This window comes from Lepisma saccharinum, chromosome 2, assembly GCF_977018435.1.
Source record: "Lepisma saccharinum chromosome 2, izLepSacc3.1, whole genome shotgun sequence".
NCBI classification, from domain to species: Eukaryota; Metazoa; Arthropoda; class Insecta; order Zygentoma; family Lepismatidae; genus Lepisma; species Lepisma saccharinum.
In genome coordinates this window covers 108,548,029-108,569,849 of record NC_139230.1, presented here as the reverse complement: position 1 = coordinate 108,569,849, position 21,821 = coordinate 108,548,029, and the positions used below count along the sequence as shown (strand labels likewise).

The 21,821-nt window shown below is 39.8% G+C and overlaps 1 protein-coding gene across 1 annotated transcript in view; it reads left to right on the top strand.

Moving 5' to 3' along the window:
• The window catches only part of LOC145984107 (KICSTOR complex protein SZT2-like), a 324,200-nt gene that overhangs the window by 104,859 nt on the left and 197,520 nt on the right, over nt 1-21,821 (top strand). Inside the window, exon 11 of the mRNA XM_083117530.1 lies at nt 10,825-11,099. Within this exon, the coding sequence (XP_082973656.1) occupies nt 10,825-11,099 (275 nt within the window). The remainder of the gene's footprint in view (nt 1-10,824; nt 11,100-21,821) is intronic.

Here is a 21,821-nt window from a genome sequence, read left to right as displayed (position 1 = left end):
TATGATATTGGTGAAAACGTAACATATTGTTTTCTGCAGTGTTTTGTTCACTTACGTTTGTTACATGTTGTTCTTGTTGTTTAAAAATTTATACGCACACAGTTGCAGCAATTAGGTGTCTAAACTGTTGGAAGGGGGGAGGAGGGACAAGGACCTTTTACTTTCTGCTTACTGCAATTAGAGAGAATCATATTTAAAATGGAATTCGGGTCAAATCCACTGGTAGACAAGGCTTAGCATTAAGAGACCATAATGCGGGGACAAAAAGTGTGTATAAAAAGGGGAGGGGGAATTGCTCCCCATGCCCCCACCCCTAATCGCCGCCACTGTCAATACATTGAACAAATATAATAAAAAAATACAGTTCTAAATCAGTCACTTTGTCTTAGAGTCCATTGCTGATTTTTTGTAGATACCAGGTGCTGAAATGTTAAATTTCATCATTTCCTCTACATACAGATGTGCACTTGTAGCACAGGTGTTGCCCCTGATGCAGCAAAATGAGAACATATGCCTAACTGATGGAAGATCTAAACTCCACTTCTCAATACGCTCAACTTTAATATAAATTTCAAAGACTATCGAGCATCCTAATGTATTGCAGCCACAAAGCAGCAGCAGAGTTGAACCAAATGTAGATAAAGATTTTTCAGCACCTCAGAGCTTGAACTTACATTAGTGTCTACTTCTGATTTGACCAGACCAACTATTATTGAATGTACCTCAGAAATATGTTCATTTGCAATGCACTTTGCTTCTTCTAGTAGCATGTGCATAAACTATGAAATAACCCCTTGTGCCTCTGGCTATGGCTTTTCCAGATTGATTTGATTTGTTTTAGTTAATATTATGTCGTTTTTCTGCCACTTTTGGCTCATCACGAAGATGAGGGACAATATGGACGACAACACAAGCCCCACAGAGGAATATGCTGACTATGAGTACAGACACCAGAGCCTCGCTAGTCTTCAAGATGCAGTCCAAGGTGTACTACTTGGAAGTGAGGGGCTTTTGCGGTGATCATAGGTTATAGGTTTAGCAGTGAATGACCTCAAGGATTTGTTGGCAGACCTCAATCTTCTATTAGATAACCAACACATCTCGGGGAAACTAATCTTGATATGAAGACCACCCAGCCTTAATATGGACTTTGAATATGAGTTTGAAAACAACTCTGGGCTTGTCGGGGAAGATGTTTCTGGTGCCACTGTGAAGGATGGGAAGGAGGGAAGGTAGAGTGTGTCTGTTTTTTTTGAGGTGGGGGTGATATTTGGTGACAAGTATGGGGGGGGGGGTTGGTGGTCTTTTTCTTGGTGGAGGTGTATGAAACAGCTCGAGATATTTGTTTAGTGACCAGGGTGGAAGGATATCCATGGTTTACCAAGGCTTGGTGTAGGGGGAGGTTGTAGTTCTGTCGGGAGGAGGGTGAGGTGTTGAGGTGTTAACTCCTGAGAGCCGGGAAGAATGGGATGGCTTTCTTGGTGCGGAATTGGGTGGGAGCTGGAGAAGTGTAGGTATTGCATGTGGTTGGTAGGTTTGATGTGGATAGAGGTTTCCAAATTACCTTCCTTCATGTGCACGTCCACATCAAGGAAAGTGATTTGGTTGGTGGAGTGGGTCCAGGTGAACTGGATGGAGCAGATGTGATTTAGTTTGTCTAGGAAGGTGGACAGGGATCGTTCTCCATGTGTCCAGAGCATGGAGATGTCATCAATGAGAGGTTTCAGGGATTGGGTCTCCAGGAACTCTTGTTCATGTTTTCCCATGACTAGGTTGGCATAGGATGGAGCCATTCTTGTACTCATGGCTGTGCCATGGATTTGAAGGTAGTGCTTGTCGTCGAAGGTGAAGTTGTTGCACATGAGGACAAGGTGGGCTAGGTGAGGCAGGAAATTGGTGCTGTAGTTTTGGTCTGTTGTTGAGGAAGGATTCTATTGAGCGGAGGCCATGGGAGTGAGATATGTTGTTGTCGAGGGAAGTTACGTCAATGGTGGCAAGGATGGTGTTGGCAGGTAATCGTGGGAGGATGTTGATTTTCTGGAAGAAATTGTTGGTATCCCGGAGGTAGGATTGCAGAGCTTTTACAAGAGGCAGAAGGTGGAATTCAACAAAGGCTGAAATTCTTTCGGAGTGGGAGTTGTAACTGGACAGGATGAGTCTACCAGGGTTGCCAGGTTTGTGGATTTTGGGCAGTAGGTAAAAAGTGGGGTTGTGGGGGTTGTCTGGGATGAGCATGGATATGGTGGAGGCTGTCAGGCCCTCAGGGGGCCTCAGGTATGGATAAATTCCTGGATTTTGTTGATGTGTGTGGCTGAAAGGTCTACTGTGGTGGTTTTGTAGGTGGAGGGGTCGGTCAACTGGCTAGTAGCTTCCATCAGGTAGTCTTGAGAGTTCAAGACCACCGTGGTGGACCCCTTGTCAGCTGGGAGGATTTTGATGTGATGGTTCTGGTGGAGATCTTGAAGAGCTTTTTCTTAGTGGGAATTGAGGTTGGGTTTGTTGTGGAGGTCGTCAAGAAATGAGCTGTCAGTGATGGTGGAGATTGTGGTAGTGATGTATCTTTCCAGGGGGTGATTGGTGGGCAGGGGGGAGGATCTTGGGAGGATGGTGGGCAAAATGGAGGAGGCTTGGGTGGGTTTCATTGGTCGTAGTCTGGAGGATGTTTTTTTGCCCAGAAGTGTTGCCATCTGAGGTTTCTGGCAAAGGCGTGGATATCGAAGAGGAGCTGGAATTGGTTGTGGGGAGTTGTGGGGGAGAAGGTGAGCCCTTTGGATAGAACATCTATTTTGGCAGTTGTGAGATTGTGGTAGGATAAATTTAGTACAGTTTGGTTGTTTTGGGGTAGGTTAGGGTCATTGGTGACCATGGATCTGGTGGTGGGTCTGTCTGTGGACTGGTTATTTTCCAAGGTGCAAGAATTGTGGGTGCGACTTTGGTGTTTAGGAGGGTTCAGTAGTGGTGCTGGAGGGGGGGGGTTAATGGCAAGGAAGGGTCAGGCAGTAGAGGACATGTGGATTTGGGAGTGGAAGGGGAAAAGTGCAGCTAGCCTGAAAAGCTTGGCGACAGAGGTTGGACAGTTTGTGAAGGTGTTTGTTGCTAAGGTCGTTTGTGATGGAATGGGCTACATTGCCAGAGAGATTCAAGTTTCTGGTGGAAGTCACCTGGGGTCAACAAAAGGATTTTCGTTAGGGATTGGATGGACAAGGACAGTTCCTGGGTGCGATTAAGCTGGGATCGGTACATGGTGTGGGTTAGCTCAATAGCAAAGTTTCTCGCTAGTGGGAAGATCGTGGGTTTTATTTTTGGGTGCATGGTGGAAAGAGGCAGTTTGGGTGTGAGGCTTTTAGGTGTTTAGCCCAATATCAAGCATGAGTGCAGGAAACATGCATGGGACATGGCTTTGGCATGGGAAACAATGAGGGATCATAGGCAGTTCAGTTGAAGTGAGTTGTACTCGAAAGGATTCATTCCAAAGTCAGAAAAAATTGATAAATGGAAGGAGAGCCACAAGGGCTAAATAAAAAGTGAAAGATGAGAGAGTAAACACTCACCAGATGCAGAAAAACTTCAAACTTTCGTGATGGCGCTTCACATCTTCAGGAGTAGACAAAAGGTGTAGAACTTGTGATAAAAACAAAGCAATAGCATGGTCTGCAGTGTTGCCAGGTCCAGAAAAAAGAAGTGTTGACAGTGCTGCAAAAAAATGTATGTATGGAGTTCTTTCGCCAGGCTTGTCGAAAACTGTGAGTGGTGGGGGTGTGGGTGAAAGGTGGTGATGAAGATGAGGGGCATTACTAGGTGGCCTTGTCAAGACCAGTGGGTGTGGTTGCACTCATGGTTGATATGTAGGCCCTCTCCCATCTTGTACGTACTGAGGTGTTGGTGGATTGGGGCATGGGGTGGATGATCGCTACCTGGAAGCAGTCATTGAAGGGAATATTATGATGGTTGGTGTGCACGGCAACTGCGAAGTCCAGGTTTTGGGCGGAGAAGCGGTGGTTGTTGATGCAGAAGTTGAGGGCTGTGTAATTTTTTTAACACTAGAACAGTCGGATTTTAGACTAACCTAAAACCGCCGTTGGGGGACAACTTGACCCTTATAAGAAATTCAAGCCCTATTAAGAGTAAATGATTTTTTTAATGATGAATGATGTTGAAATGACAATATATAAGATTTAACCTGTTTCACAATGTGCTTTCGCATGAGTACAAGTTATGTTAGAATTTGTTTGGTCTTAATGGTAACAAACTGCAGTGAAGAAAGGTCTTTCTCAAAAATGAAATTAATGAAAAACAGACTTCGTGCTGCCATGGGACAGGATCGCTTATCCAATCTTTGTTTATTAAACATTGAACATGAACTTCTTCGTGAATTGGACTTCGATGATATAGTAGATGAATTTTCGGCGAAAAAGGCAAGAAAAGTGTGTCTACTATAAGACTTTGGGAATTTTCTTGAAGAAAGTGTAGTTACTACAATTTCCACAATGAACCTGTTGGTAATTGTCCAGTAGATGGACCGTGCATATCTAGTGACATGTTTACTCTTCATTGTAAATAATATCATTTATAATAAATTATGTACGTAAGTACAGTCTACTGCTCAGTTCTCTGTTTCCAACTGAACCCCCTTAGTATTTACCATATATTGTAGTTACGGTGTTCAATCTTCATAATATACTGTAGACATTTAGACGCAGAATTTTACTGCTGCTATAGCGCTACAATTTTCATCCTGTAACTTTATTTTACTGCGCTATTCTCCCTGCAAACCTATCTGCGATATGTTCGATTGTGAATGACTACTGATTCTAAAATCAGGTATACCATTTCAACTGCTGAAAATTGGTGGTTAACATATTGAGCTAATAAAGCTCCTAGTAAAGAATATTAAAAAAAATGGGGGGGCCCCCACCAAACATTTTACCCAGGGGCATCCACAAACCTTGATACGGCCCTGTTTACTCGGCTTGCACAACAGTTTTCAACTCTTGTTTGGACTTGACGCCTGCTTTATGAACTCGCCTCTTCAAAATTGCCCATAAATGCTCAATGGTATTCAAGTCTGGACTTTGAGCTGGTGTTTGTAGTAGTTTGGGCACATTTCATATTAGCCAATTCATGTTAACTCGCGCCTTATGCTTAATGTCATTGGAATCTGTAGATAGGCGGCATGTCCATTTTTTGGGCACTCTGCTTTACATTGTTCTTCAATATGTCCAAATAGACATATGCATCCATGATACCATCAATAAAGTGGATGGTACCAGCACCTTTCGACGACATACAGCCCCAAATCATTAATGACCCACCACCGTGTTTAACTGTTGGAACTGCGTTAATGTGATCATTGTCTTTATTTGATTTTCTCCAAACCCTATTTATCCCATCTGACCCGTATATATTAATCTTGGACTCGTCTGACCATATGACACTATCCCAAAATTCCTGGTCCTTGTGGATGTGCTCTTTCGCGAATGAAAGTCTATTCCTGCGATTCACCTTATTTACATTCGACCTCTTTAGTGGTATTCTGCCATGATATCCATGCTTCCACAAGGCACATCGGACAGTTTGATCTGACATCATCTTGCCAGCAACATTCTACTAATGGTCATAACTGAGGAACACTTAGTCGGGGGGGTTTCTCGCACTCTTTTTAAAATAAAGCGTTCATCACATTTATTCAAGCATCTCTCTTTTGGTTTTCTCGGCACATTCTGTGTTGAACCTTCCTCTCTAAATTTTTTTACTATGTATTGAACTGTGGAGTGTGATTTATTGACTGTTTGTCCAATTTTTCTTAACGAATAACCTCTAAGGGCCAAATTTATAATAACATCCTTCAGATCGGAACTAAGTTCCTTCACCTTGCCCATTTCGAACACGGTGATAGATAGACGATAGGCCTACAACAATACCTGCGCCAGCATTCCGCTTGACAGTGAGCACGGCTGCATGTTTAAACTTGTTGCAAACTGCACAAAATTGCCCGAATAGCGGTGGCGCTGTATGCAATGAAGATTGAAACTCTTGCCTGTACGAATAACAATGTTGCATGAAACAGCGTGTTTTTTCTCTTTTCACACAAATTATATGCTCTGTTTATTCACTTTGAACATACATTTTTATTGACATTTGTTGGTGAAACCTTAATTAACATTAATTTTCAGGTACATATGAAACTGATTATATTTACTAGTAGATATGACATTTTTTCCTCGGAAAATTCTATGTGTACGAATAACAATGTTACATACTGTATTACAAAGTAGTACATAACATGTTTCAAAGTGAGGTTACACATGAACATAAACTACGAATGAACACACAATATGTTCCAAAGTTTGTTAGACATCAGCACAAGTTGAACAATATGCACGCTTGACAGCGACAGCAACATATTTTCCACAAATTGGTTTCTGGCATCCCTCACAGCTGGCAGAAGTCTTATTCTGTCCATTGCACAGTTGGAAGGCACACTTCTTTCATTTTGTGGTGTGTACTGGAACAATTGGAGGGCATCTGTTGCGTAAAGCACCAGCGTGTAGTTCTTCCACCAGCGCAAGAATAAATCCTTGGCATGAAATTGTGGAGGCCGAGGATTCCTTGAAAAGTATCCAAGCATTGAGTGCGGCACTGTCAAGGACATTGTAAAATACATGAACAGGCCACCTGCGAGTTCCACATCCTGTACTGTATTTCCACAGCATCTTGTCTGCTACATCTATGCCACATTTTGTGCCATTGTAGTAAGTGACAGTGTTCGGCTTCTTCATTGCACTTTCGTCTACAGACACATCTGTGTGCATGGTGCTAAGAATCACAACATTATTTTTGCTCTTGCACCTATATATCGTGAGTGTGTTGTTTCCATTTCTCAGTGCAACAGATGAATATCGTGGCGTTGAAGTGTCACATGCAATAGGAGGCAATTCTCACTTGTTCAGATGCATCGTCCCAACAATTATGGATTTCTTTGCAGAAAGTTCATCTGCAAACTTCACAGAAGTAAAAATGTTGTCAGTAGTGACATTGCATCCGGAATTTAGATGTGGTTGCAGGAATTTGAGCACCACACACTTCCCAAGTTGTATATCATTTGGTTGCTCTTCATCCTTGCCCAAATACGGATAACCATTCAAGACATATTTGGATTTTACATCAACTGCTAACCAGAACTTGATGCCAAACTTGTCTGGCTTATTCGCCACGTACTGGATAAATCTACATCTTTATTTGCATGGCAACAGCTGTTCATCAACGGTTATTTCTGGTCCAGGACTATAGCACAAATAAGTTTTCCATCAGCTTGTACCAAGTGTCAGAAGCGAGAGCAAATTTGTTAGTGGCCAGGCACTCAGCTCTGCTGCTTTGGACGTCAAATCTGAGATACCACATGATTGCACGGAACCGATTGTGTGACATTGTTTCTTTGAACACAAGATGCACAAATTTTTTAATGACCTACTGCACCACGGGCATACAGGAGGGCAAAAAATGCATCCAGATCCTCCCGAGTAACATTCGAGTTACTGTCATCTCCAAGATGAGGTCGTGCTTCAGCAAATGTACATGTTTCAATGTGTTTCGCCATTGATTCATTCACCTTCAACCACCAGGCTGAAGCAGGATTTGATCCAACGTTACGATGAGCAAAAGGCGTTTGTCTACTTGCAATTGTCACAATGTTGCAAGCTATTGTGCGACCTGTGGTGGAAGCAGTGCTGCTAAGGTTCATTGGGGTCCAAACAATACCACTGAATGATGTGTACTTATTGTCATTGTGAAAAGCAGAATGAGTGGGCATGAGGTTGCCTCGTCCTTGCCCTCACCCACGTTCACGTGAGAGTCCTTGTCCGCCAATATCAAGGGAAGTCACATTGCCAGAATTTCCCTCGGCACCACCGTCACTGCTTTCAGAGGACAACGCATTCTGTAAGTTCACATTAGCAACAAGAAAATCTTAATCATTGCTGTCGGAATCTAACTGCTCCAGGAGGACAAGTCACTCATGTACACTCACTCCTCTCTTCATCGTTTACATGGAAAGGTGCTTGCACACTGCTCGAAAACTGCACGAACACTGCTATGACTCATCAACACAAGGCCACGTTTTCTTTTTCCTCTGAGTCATCACAATAAGAGGTGTGTGTTTCCCCATGCCGAGGAAACAACAATGAGTCATCGGAAATGCGAAAACAGACATCCACTTGAAAATCGGTCATTTTTATTATGAGGGCCAAAATGACCCTTATTGGCTGTTCTAGCTATTTCTATGATTATTTATTTTAATAATTAACATAGAAATATGAACATTTGTCACAGTATACTTGGACACATTTTAGGAAAAGTCAGAAAATAGCAGCTTTGACGTTCCATTGTATGTTGAGATAAAGCATGGGAAATTGGAAAATAGGGTCAAAATAACCTCAACGGCGCTTCTAGTGTTAAGTGGTTCTAACTGAAAACAAATATAGTAATGAGACAAAATGTACTTTAAACATCAACAGTATTATGTTTGCAAGAAATTTCCTCTCTGCAACTTGACAACTCCAACTGCCATTAAACCATCTTATTGAATGTTCACAATGCACTGGTTTTCATTTTGTGCTCACATGATAATAAAATGCATTTACTTTTGCTAGCAGAGACATTTACATCTGGATCCTGATCTCTGTCTGGGACATATGCATTTGGCTTTTGTCAGAAGTATGCTTCCTGTGGTTGGTTTTTGACAGCAAACTCACTTGGAAATCACCCATTCTCCAAATGAAATGTTCTTGTATATGAGGTCCTAATTTTGTTTGCATAGTATCTCACCATACCTTGGATGCTGATCACACAGTACTCTTACATTTGTACCAGTCCCTCATTTATTGTAAGTTGAACTAAAGCTGTGCTGTGTCTTTTGACTAGGGAAAGGATTTTAAGATGCAAAATTATGGCCCGGAAAGGGAAAAAAAAGGTACTGAAAATGTTTTCAAAAAGGTGCTGATAAAATTTATTTATTCAATGCTCTCTTTTACTGTGCCTTCTGTATATAATGCACGTGGACTGCATAGAGAACTGTGGTTCTGCCGAATAGGTTTTTGTTGATGTTTGTGTTCTCTCTAGCGGGTTTTGCTACATTATCTTGGGAACTACTGGGGCTGTAATGATTATATTATACCATTTTAAAGCTCTCATTCTGTGCTACAAAATGAGACTATAGGATTTTATGTGGCTACTCAAGAAGAGTGAAAATCATCTATTTTTCTGTCAATTTTTTTAAACAAAACATGAAAGAAAAGTAGGAAAAAAGGTGCTGATGCATCAAATGAGGGAGTGAAAAAGGGATAAATGTGCTAATCTCACAAAAAGGTGCAAGAAAGTGCAACAAAGTGTGTTCGTTTTACTTGATTTCATGTCCTAAAATACATATGTCTAACAATCGGTATGAAAACAGCTATATTTTTGAAAGGTGATGCACCTTAAAATCCATTCCCTACATATGACACTTGAACACCGTTCATCATTTGGACCTTCAACTGACTACAAGAGCCTATTGTTCCATCCCGATTACTAGTCTCTATGTCAAGTCCTTTGAACCACCAATAACATTACACAGAAAGTAGTTGCTTATCTGCTATTACCTGCACTTGTTAACAATGCCTACCATCACTGGGGTGGAGCGCATGGAATCCTACCTTGCAAGATCACGTGCCACCCAACGAGTTTGCATATGTGGCCTGAGGTATTCGATGAACTTGATGTAGCAGTTCCTAACTTATTTCTTTTACCTATCTGTGTCCCTCCACCTTAAAAGTTATTGAATTTTTACACATCTTTATGTTCTGCTGCTTTGATTCTCACAGATTTGCAGAGTCTGGATAGTAGTGACAGTAACCATCCTATGATATTTCCAAAGTTCCAAAGCTTATGCTTAAACCAATGTGATGTAGTTTTCACATGGGTACCAGACCATGTTGGTATTTGTGAAACACACTCGTAGATGCAGCTGCCAAAGATAGTACACACACCATCATACAACTCGAAACTGTTTCCCATAAAGATGTTCAGAGCATATTCCGGCATCTGCTTTTACCACGATTATAGTCCTTATGTAACTTAGAAAACAGATATAAATTGCTTGCCTTAAAGTCGACCCTGAAGTCTTGGAAGCCTTCCTCATGTCTCTGCTGGCATGAGAAAGCCACTCTCACATGTGTGTGGATCAGTCACTGCCATTTCAGCCATTGTCATACGTGGGCTATTCAAAAAAAGACCGAACTTTTGCAGTACAAACTTTATTACAACATTACACATGCTTGTCCCCTTCGAAGTACTCCCCCATGCTTGCAATCTCATCATTTCTGCTACTGTTCAAATGCCTCCTGGAATACGTTTTTGGGGATCTGTGTTGTCGCGTTCTGCTGAATGTCATCTACACTTTCAAAACAGCGTTCTTTTCAAAGTTTCTTTTCAACTGTGGAAACAAAAAAATGTCTGCTGGGGTTAAGTCTGGAGAGTAAGGTTTGTGGGGCATGATGGTTATCCCATGATCAGTCAAGATCTGGCCAACAATCAGTGATGTACATGTGTGCAAGTGTACATAAAGTAGAAGACAGTAAACACTTACCAAGCACACAAAAGAAAGGTTGATATTTTGCAGCTTGGCTGCATGTTCACAAAAGAAAACAGATCTGTTTGTTAAGTGTTTACTGTCTCATACTTTACATATTTTTATTTATCCCCCTTCTGGCTCTTTTCCTCATTCTTTTCTGGTGTTTACATATATGTGCTGAATTTTCCAAATTGAGACATATTATTATCCATTTTCAGGTACTCCATTGCTGTGTTGTTGAGAGAACTTCAAAACTTGGTATCTGCCAATGCCCAAGATACCTCAGCACCAATATTCAAAAGAATTTGCACAGACACTGATGAAGAATTGTATGTTCCATATCATCTAACATGTTCTTCACAGGGATTTGTACATAAGAGCAACCAACCTAAAGGTGAAGAAATGTGTTTCGTTTTAGGGCGTAGTCTTCATCAGTGGAAAGCTTGTATAGCAGAAGATGTTTGCTTTGATCCAGATGTTTTGTATCCAAAGGGTAATGCAGTGTTTCTATCATTTAAGTTATAATTAGGTGCAGTAACATTCATTCTGTTTTCCAACTTGCTGTACAATTATCATGTTACCACCAGAACATAGTACAGTATGTGATGTATTACTTACATTCAGATACAAGTTGCCTTAAAAAAAACTACCTTTTCAAATTCAACTTAATTGTATATTTCTTTATTTAAAATATTAAATAATTCAAAGCACAAGTTTTAAATTGAGGCTCAGAAGTAAAACCTGATAACACACTCCATTGAAAATGGAGCTAACAGTGGCTCCATTTTCTACACAATGGCCTGTTGCTCTTCAATTGTGAAAAAATTCATCCAGTTAACATTAGCTGGCAGCAACATTATGGGCTCCACAACACTATGAACATAAAAGTTGAGAAGCCACAAAAACATGGTTGTCAGGGAACCAACAGGTTGTGCAAGTGACTAGTACTTTGGGTTTTGAGACTGAATATTTGAATATGTGCTCGAGTGTGTGCAACAGTCTTTTAATTAAAGACATTTTGCAATTATATTTTGTTATTTTCTGTTGTTTGTAATCGGAAAAGAATGAAGAAAGTTCTGTTGTGTAAATTATATTGAATGTTGATGTTCTTTTGTCTAGTTACTGGTTACTATGGGGATTGTAGTTTAATGGTTAATTCATACGTTACGTGACATTTATTGATTTATTTTACTTAATTTCTGCAACAAAACTGCCTCACCTTGGCAGGGGTGCCCATCTTCCCCAAGGTCAATGGCATATCCCCCCAAATCATGTCATAATCCCCATAAAGTATTTAATCAAGTAACTTCACTTAACACTATATTTGATGTGGCCCTCCCCCTAAACAGAGATGCCCTTCCCCCTCAAGACCATGGATGTATTTCCCCCCAAATAATTTATCATAATCTCCTCAAAATAGTTTGGATGAATATATTATAATTAATTTTTATTTGAATATAATAGCCTGTTGAACTGTCCATATTTTTTTAATTGTTCTAATTTTTGAAATAACACAAAGCTAGCATACTGATTGGTTAAATGCTTAAATCAGGGATTGCAAAACCATCGATTGTAAGCTACTGGTGGCTCACAGTGTCATTTCCAGTACAGTAAAACCACATGCAAAATAACCTGCACAGAACCACAACTCCTCCGCATGTAACAAGCTTCTTTAGGCCCGAGTTGACAGGATGAAGGGGAAGCTGCTAAATGGCTTCTGGCCAAAGGTTCTATTGTTTGTGGCCGCTCTAAAGCTCATAAGGGGTTGGCTACAATTCACGATTCTAACTATCTGATATAACGTGTGGCATGAGATTTTGGAACTACTCGGACTGGGAATGCATGTAGAACACATTGATTATTGAGCAAGTGTTTTTCTCTAGAGAGATCTAAAACTAACAACAACCATCCAAAGCCTCCAGCTTCACATTTTACATGATTTATATGTTGTCCTCAAAAGATGTTTTTTTTTTATACAAGACAAAAATTGATCTCACAATATGACATGCAGCGTTACACTTCAAAATACACATTTTGTTTGTGTTTTTGATGTTTTATTGCTATCACGAGTACTACACATAACAAATATTCTGGTATATATCGCAATGCACACTGGAGCTGCCTTTGTATAAATGTCCGAGCAGCCACACTGTTCGCGAGCTCTCACCTGACTGGTGCAACGTTCTTACTGGCGTGCACATAAAGAAACAAATGCATGTTGCTATGCACGCATAGCACTGTGTTCTTGATGACATTTCAAAGTTAAAATAAACACCTGATTATCATACATTTTCCCCCCTCTTGGTCGTACAATAGACCAAAATAATATTATACTGTACTTTTCTGTGACGATATTACACTTAATAACCTTATAACTGCAAATTGTTATAATGACACTAAACTGCACTAAACACTAAACTATTGCTCAAAATCATCTTCGATGTGAAGTGGTACAATCTTGATGACTGGTCTTCTGTATACACCCCCTTTAGTCTTGGCGTCAATGACGCGAACAAGTCCATCCTTTCCAGGATATACTGCTTCAATGATGCCGAGATTCGAAACAAGGGAAGGAAGTCTTTCATCCTTCAGTATCACAACGGTACCTGCTTGAATCTTCTGCTGACGACTCCACTTAGATCTCGGTTGTAATCCGTGTAGATATTCGTTCGACCAATGATGCCACAATTGTTGGTGAAACAGCGGAATTTTCTGGCATCTTGTCATTCGGTTGACTGGTAATTCGGAGATGTCTGGCTTGGGTAAGGAGGATAAAGGATGACCTATGAGGAAGTGACCAGGTGTAAGTGGGGTTGGATCTGTTGGATCTTGTGAGATTACAGAAATGGGTCTTGAATTTAAACATGCTTCTATATGACACAATAATGTTGTCAATTCTTCAAATGTTATCGATGACTTGCCTACTATTCTTACCAAATGATGTTTCATCGATTTGACTGCTGCCTCAGCGAGTCCAGAAAAATGTGGTGATCCAGGTGGCATAAAGTGCCATTGTAGACCTTCTAGTGATAAGTAGTCCTGTAATTTCTTATTAGATGCTTCTGATTGAAATAGTCGTAAAAGTTCTTTTAACTCTTTGTTCGCACCAACAAAGTTGGTTCCATTGTCACTGTATATATTACTACTCTTTCCTCTTCATGATGTGAAACATCTAAGTGTAGCAATAAAAGCCTTAGAGGTGAGATTGCTGACTGCTTCTAAATGTATCACTCTTGTTGATAAACAAATGAATACAGCCATGTTGCATTTGGTAACTGTTTTGCTTCTTACGGTTCCTGTTTTGACATGTATTGGATCAGCGTAATCTACAGCCACATTGGTAAATGGTCTTGATGGTTGAATGCGAGCTGCAGGTAATTGTCCCATCAATTGCGACGAAGTTGCGCTTTTTAGCTTAAAATAGATAATGCATTTATGTAGTATTTTCTTAACTACTTATTTGACACATGGAATCCAATATTTGTCTCTTAAAGAACTTACTAATAGATGTGGTTCTGCATGTAGAAATTTTCTGTGCTCTGCTTCGACAATCAATTTTGTAATGTTACTTTTTGGTGGTAATATCATCTGATGCTTGCTGTCAAATGATGATAATTGACTATTATCCAGACGTCCTCCAACTCTTAGCATCTGATCTTTGTCTAAGAATGGATACAATGTTTTCAAACAACTTCTATTTGAAAGTTTGTGGTTCGAGTTAAGTTCTTCGATTTTTTTTAATAGAACGCTTGTTTTTTTATACATGTGTGTAATGCACGTTGCACTTCATTGTGTTTGAGATGCCCAGTCAGTCTCTCATGAGAGTTCTTGAGATTGTAAATAAACCGTTGGCAATATGCCACAACTCTTAATAATTTAGACAATTTTGAAAATTTGTCAATGATGTGTCTCTCTTTGCTCTGTATGAACAATGATAATGTCGAAATTCGTCTCATTTCTGGTATATATAAGCACGTGCCATACACTTTTTCACTTGCATCTGAAAATCCATGCAATTGTATTTGTGTCACGTTACCTTTTGTAGTACAAATCTTTCGATGTTTATTTCATTGATAAGTGAAAGTTGCACTTGCAGTTTCTGCCATTCAGTAATTAATTCTGGTAACACCTGTTGATCCCACTCAACTTCTCTCTGCCAAAGACGTTGAAGAAATATTTTGTATTTGATGACTATTGGACTAACAAGCCCCAATGGATCAAAAATGGATGAAATTACGCTTAGTGGACTGTTGTAGAACTAGAGGTAAATTTACTGCTAACGATGAATTTGTCTTCTACAGGATTCCAAAAGATTCCTAGTGTGTTTACTCCTTTTTTGCGAATGTAATTGGACTGGAAAGTTATCTTCTCTGTATTCTGGTGGAATTGATCTTAATAACTCAGCATTATTACAACACCATGTGCATAATACAAAGCCTCCTTTAGCTAGTAACTCGATGAGTTCGGCTTGCAATTGTGCCACTTGTTGTACGTTTTGAGATCCACTAGCTAAATTGTTGACATAAAAGCTCTCTGCTAAAATGTTTGTTGCTTGAGGATAATTACAACTTTCTTCTTGTGCTAGCTGCTGCATACAGTGTGTTGCTAAAAATGATGCTGGCGCTGTCCCATGGGTGAGAGTCTGTAATTCATATATTTTGATCTCTTCGTTTGGTGTGTCTCTCCATAAGATTCTCTGTAACGGAGTATCATCATGATGTACTTGTATCATTCTATACATTTTTTTGATGTCTGCCATGAAAGCGATTGGATGTGTCCTAAATCTCATGACTATGGACTTCAAATTGGGTTGAATGGTGGGTCCAATCATGAGAATATCATTCAATGATTTTCCATTGTCTGTCTTGGCTGACGCGTTGAATACAACACGTACCTTTGTAGTAGAATTGCTAGGTTTTACTACAGCGTGATGAGTCATGTAATATGCGATTTTTTCTGAGGTATTACGTTCCTCTTCAACTTGTTTCATGTGTCCAAGTTCTTCATATTCATGCATAAATTTTACGTAATCTTGACATAATTCTGGTTCACATTGCAATTTCGTTTCAAGTTTATGAAACCTGATTGAAGCTAGGTTGTATGATTGTCCTAATGTTTCTTTAGCCTCCTTGAATGGCAAATGTACCGGGAAACACCCTGTATGGTCACTAGTGGTGTGGTTTACAAAGTGCTGCTCGCATGCCATTTCTTCTCTTGTTGTCACCGATGTTCCTAATTCTTCAAGCTCCAAAAAAGCTCGTATCTGTCTATTTAGATTGTCATCTGTCATTATGAAACATGAAGTAATCGATGTGCTGTAGCTACATTGTTGTGGGATGCATCCTGATAGAATTAAGCCCAATTACGTGTCTTGAAGTACTGGAAAGTTCTTTGGGTGAGTCATATGGTCTGGCTTCAATATTTGAAAGAAAACATCTGCACTTAACAATAACTGTATTTTGCCTGGAATAGCAAACGTAGGATCTGCCAATGCGATATTTTTTGGAATGTTCCATTCTTCATACGGAACCTTTTCTGTTGGTAAATTGCTAGTGATGGTTGGCAACACTGCACATTCTATGGTTGTAGAATAATCGTTTATTGTGGATTGCAAACATACTTCAACACTTGATCTGGTTTCTGATGTGGCACCATTTATTCCTCTTATTGGAATGACCCTTCGTTGTTTCGCGAGCCCTAGTTGTTGAACCATTTCTGAAGTTACGAAATTCGATTGAGAGGCACTGTCTAATAACCCTCTACATTTTATCCATCTTCCTGTTCGATCTTTCAGCTTAACTAACACAGTTGCTAGCAAAACTCATGACTGAGGTTTTCCCTTTATTGTGCAACAGGAAGCTTGTGGTGAAGCAAATTCATTCTGACTGTACTGACTTGTGTTAGAAGGCTCTGAGTTATCAGAAAAAGTATCTGATTGTTGCGATCTTCTTGACGCTTCTGTTGCGCGATCTATGTGCAATAAGGTGTTGTGGTTCTTTCGGCATTTTCTACATGAGCTTGATTTACATATGCTTGAAAAATGTCCTTTCTTGTTGTCTCACAAACATTGATATTTCTGTACTTGATTTGCATTAATGAAGTCTTTACATTTGTAAATGGCATGTGGCAGTTTACAGAATGGACCCATTGGAGACGACATAGTGACGTATGCTCATGTGAATTTGTCTTGCTTTGCATTAACATACGATTTTTTGCCTGCTTGTTTGTTATCAGAAGTTGAATTGACCATATTTTTGATGGATTCTAACGCTGGGCTTCTTTTTTCTAAAAATGACAAAAAGTCCTTGAAAGTGGGAAACTAAGATTCTGTGCATTGTAATACCCATGCCTTTCTTGTTGTAACGTCTACTTGTGAAACGAAATGTTGCGTAAGAATCATGTCTTCTAACGATGTGTCTGTTTGTATTGCTTGAAGTGCATTTAGATTACTCGTCGCTGTATTGACAAATTCCCCGAGTTTTCTTGCATTTTCTTTATGCACAGGTTTAATTTGAAGGATTTCATCAATATACGAAGCTGCAATCAATCTTTTGTTTGAATATCTTTCTAATAATAGCTCCCATGCAACCTTGTAATTTGCTTCACTGATCTGAAGATTTTCAATAAGACACAACACTTCCCCCTTGAGCGAAGTGCGCAGATACTGAAACTTCTGTATTTGCGGAATGTCTTTGTTGTAGTGAATGAACGAATGAAATGTGTCTTCATATGCCAGCCAATGCTTATAATTCCCCTCAAAAGTAGGTAAATGCACGGTTGGAAGTTTCAAGTGAGAACTCGAAGCCAACGTTACATTGTTTTGCAGCTTTTCTGTGTAATCGAGTTCTTGATCTTTAACCTTTTCAGTCCCAAGGCCATTTTCACAAGTAATCCTCTCTGTCCCGAGCCGATTTTGAGCAAAATGCAGAGTTTCAAGTAAATGAGTGTAGATCGGAAACTAATTACTAATTGCCCTAGGAGATGAGTGATATACCGTTGTATGCGGAATGAACCAGAGATTCAGACGATATGAAATTTATGCAAATTCGGCATATATGTGGCAGGGGGGAGGGGGCTAACTCTCAAAATTCCAAAATTTCGGAAAAAAAAATTGGTTCCCCCACCCTCCCCCCAAGAAAAAAGTACATGACAGTGTCGACATGCACATGGAAATGATCGCTGACATGTAAGAAACAGAAAAATATTTGCATTATTATCATATGACCAATGTAACTTGAGTTGTACCCCCAAAAGGAATGGGCGGCACGCCACTGATTCAAGTTTCAAAATGCATCGGTACCTTGAAATGACTATAGCTCAGAAACTAAATGCCCTAGAGATATGAAAGATATACCGTTGTACGCAGAATGAATCACAGATTCAGACAATATATAATTTATGCACATTCGGCGTACATATGGAGGGGGAAAGGGGAGAAATCCCCTCAAAAATACTTTTCTTAAAAAAATGGTGTTCCCCCCCCCCCCGGAAAAAATGTCAAAATGCAGAAAATGCAAAATTTATGCGAATTTGGCGTATATATGGAGGGGGAAGGGAGAAAACCCCCAAAAATTATTTTAAAAAATTGTCACTTCACCCAAAAAATGTCGTCGCACTTGGGCACAAAATGACACCTACGCACAACATTCACGGACGAAAAGCTAGAACGCAGTGCAAAATGAGCACCGATTCTTGCAGCTGCTTGAAATTATATTTTTAGACAATGCAGGGTAACCCCTGTCACAACTTGTGGACACTTGTGCTAAAAAAACAAAGGTTTCCTTCAGCGCGCTTCGAAATTCCATTCTCACAATGCAGATTCAACAACCAGTCTTCCCCTCCCCCCACCCCCTGCTTGCACCCTCACGGAAAACTTTCATTTTGACATCGGATACTGATAAACAAGCTTCTTTCGAAAGCAGTTCACAGGCGGGAGTGAAAAGCATTGCTTTAGAACAACAAAGCCCGTCTTCCTTTGTCGGCAAAAATTTTCCCTTGAAAAGAGACGCAAAAGAGAAGTCCCTTTTCCTGCCTTTCCCCCTCCATTTTCATGAAGACAAAAAAACATTTCTGTTAAATACATGTGTTAGGAGCAATATAAAAAAAAATCGAAATTCTAGCCAAAAATAGAAACGTTATAACGTAAAAACTACTACCTTGTCACAGCGTCTCGATCGAGACGCTTGGGACTGTGAGGCTTACTTTTGGGTATCTCGATTGAGACACTTGGGACTGAAAAGGTTAATGATTGTTCTCATTGTTGACTTAAGCGAAAAATACAGCTGTTCTATTTCCGCCCATACCTCTTCCTGACAAGAATCAGTAGACAAGATGTCTATCTCTTGCTGCATGTCTTGAATCTTACCCCATATTGTTTCTAAGTGCTGTAAACGGGTGCATATTTTCTCTATGTTACCATGTTCAATGTCAAAGACATGTATAAATCTTTGCATTCTTGTCATATGTCCCTTTTGAGTTCCCCTTTGCTTCACTAACGTTTGTAATTCTTCCATTGTTTTGCATGTTTATTACGGGATACAAGGAAAACAAGGAATTGAAGTTAACGTTAAAAGAGCTCATAAAAATGAGCATGCAAACTGACCTGCTTGTTGCCAAGTCGCTGAAGTGTTTTCTACGGTGCTCTACAATGCTATGTGAAGCGATGCTTTCCGGGTGTCGCTGGTGGTCGATGTGGCAACACTGCTGGATGAAACTGCGTAATCACTAAAGTCTACTGAATGGTCGTTGCAGGATCAACTTGTATGTGCGCGTGATAATGTTTGTGCACTGATTCGCATCACTATGCAGCTCGACGGAGGACCATATGTTTGTGTTTTTGATGTTTTATTGCTATCACGAGTACTACACATAACAAATATTCTGGTATATATCGCAATGCACACCGGAGCTGCCTTTGTATAAATGTCCAAGCAGCCACACTGTTCGCGAGCTCTTGCCTGACTGGTGCAACGTTCTTACTGGCGTGCGTATAAAGAAACAAATGCATGTTGCTATGCGCGCATAGCACTGTGTTCTTGATGACATTTCAAAGTTAAAATAACACATGATTATGATACACATTTCATGATTTCAATCCACTGAGGCAAACATTTTGAATGCATAGAATCGAACCTGTGACTTGTAATTTTGTAGTCTTGTAATCAAACCGAGGACTCCTTCATTATTAACATTAAGTGAGCAACAAATGATCATCTCATAATATTCTACTGTTTCTCCTATTTGCAATGAGCACAAGCACACTTCTGTTTTTTTTTTCAAGCCTGATATATATATATATATATATATATGCATGCAATTAAAAGTGCCTGTTTGGGAAAAACAAGTTTTTGAACAACCATCATATGATGGAATAATATTTCAGCAAAATCACAGATGTTTGGTTTTGGAGAAAAGCAAACTCTGTGCCAAATATCATCAAAATCTGTTACCAAGAGGTCAAATCTTGCATGATTTGCCAAAGAAAACAGCCTTTTAGGAAGATGTGAAAGTGATTTTCTACTAGTAAATTACATGTTATACATGTAAAACACATAGTAAGTAAATTGGCTGTCCAACCCTTAAGTGGGGGAGGGGCGGGGCAAGGGAACTTGTCATAATCAAGCTCACTGTAAGATAAGATATTTATAGTGGCTGAAGCATGTGTGATTCATGTTCTTATTCTGAGGCTTGCAGCTATTAAAAGAGTCTGACTTTGTATGACTATAGGGGTGAACCTGTCAATTTCCAACAGTTTCCATTGAGTCTTTTGGTCACTATCACATAATCAACAACATCATATCAACATTCAATGCAGGGCATTTTCCCATGAGATTTGTTCATTTTCCTTTGTTGATGTATTTTAGAAAAGTATATTTGGATAATCAGCATTTTATTGTGGACTTGTAATTAAGGTTGCATAGATACATTTTATATTGATACTTTACAGTTACTGGTTAATTTTTCATGTTGGTCAATCTTGTTAATGTAACGATCATTTCAATTTGAACTTGAGTTGGTGCAAACCTTAAAAATTTTATGAAGTACCATGCGTCCAATTCCTTGCAAGGCCGAGAGATCGGGAGAAGTGTGGCGGGCAGCGCTAATGGAGATGACAACATTTTCGGCCAGTAACATCCCACTTAAATTTACTCTTCACTCTGAATCGTCTGGAGGTTTCGAATGTGCAACACTGTATCAAGATTACGTTGCAGACTAAACCGTTAAAAGTCAATGGTTTTCGTGAGCATTCTTTGCAATCTGAAAGCTCCAAGCTTGAGTTGTTCTTTCCTTCATGACTACAGGTGCCCTGGACAGGGCTGAAAATGGAGTGAGGAACTGACCTTGAAGCAAGAGCATGTTAATTTCGTACTGTGTGAAAAAGCGTGGTTTTTGGTTGCTTGCCATGCAACTTCTTTGTGTAATTGCAGTGTGTGTGTGTTGTGTGTAATTGAGGCGATTGATATGCTAGCCGCAAAGGTCATGTTAGAACAAAGAATTTTTATGTATGACACTTACGTGAAAACAGACCAGATCTTACCGTGTGCGATTCCTTTATGTGTGGAACCTTAAGAAATAGAGTCTACCAAAATAACCCTCATAGTATTGATGAACTAAAAGACAATATAAGAGCAGAATTACAGAAGAACAACTTTTGCGTGTGAATCAAAGTTTCATGAAATGATGCCAGGAATGTGTGAATGTAGGGGAGAACATCACTTTGAACAACTCTTATAACACAGGTTAGTGCTCGTTTTGCAATATTAATATAAATATCTGCATGCTAAAGATATGTCCATAAAAATAAGCTGGAACGTTACTGGTTGAAAATGTCGGAATCTCCACTAGCGCCGCTCGCCACACTTCTCCCAATCTCTCTGCCTCGCAAGGAATTGGATGCACTGTACAGGGTGTATCAGAAGTCCCTTACCACCCCTTGTAAAATCCGCAATGATGTATTTTCATGGAATTTGATATGGGCGATACAAAATAGGCCTAGGAGGACACCTTTTGGAGTATGTTACGGGGACATCCCTGATTTCAGATTTGACATCCTGACGAAATTCTAGCCTATGGTCATGTGTATCCCATGACCCACCTATCATTTTAAATAAACAAGTTGAATTCAAGATGGTGGAACCAAGATGGCGGCTGTCCCCATGACATACTGCAAAAGGTGTCCCCCTAGGCCTATTTTGTATCACCCATATCAAATTCC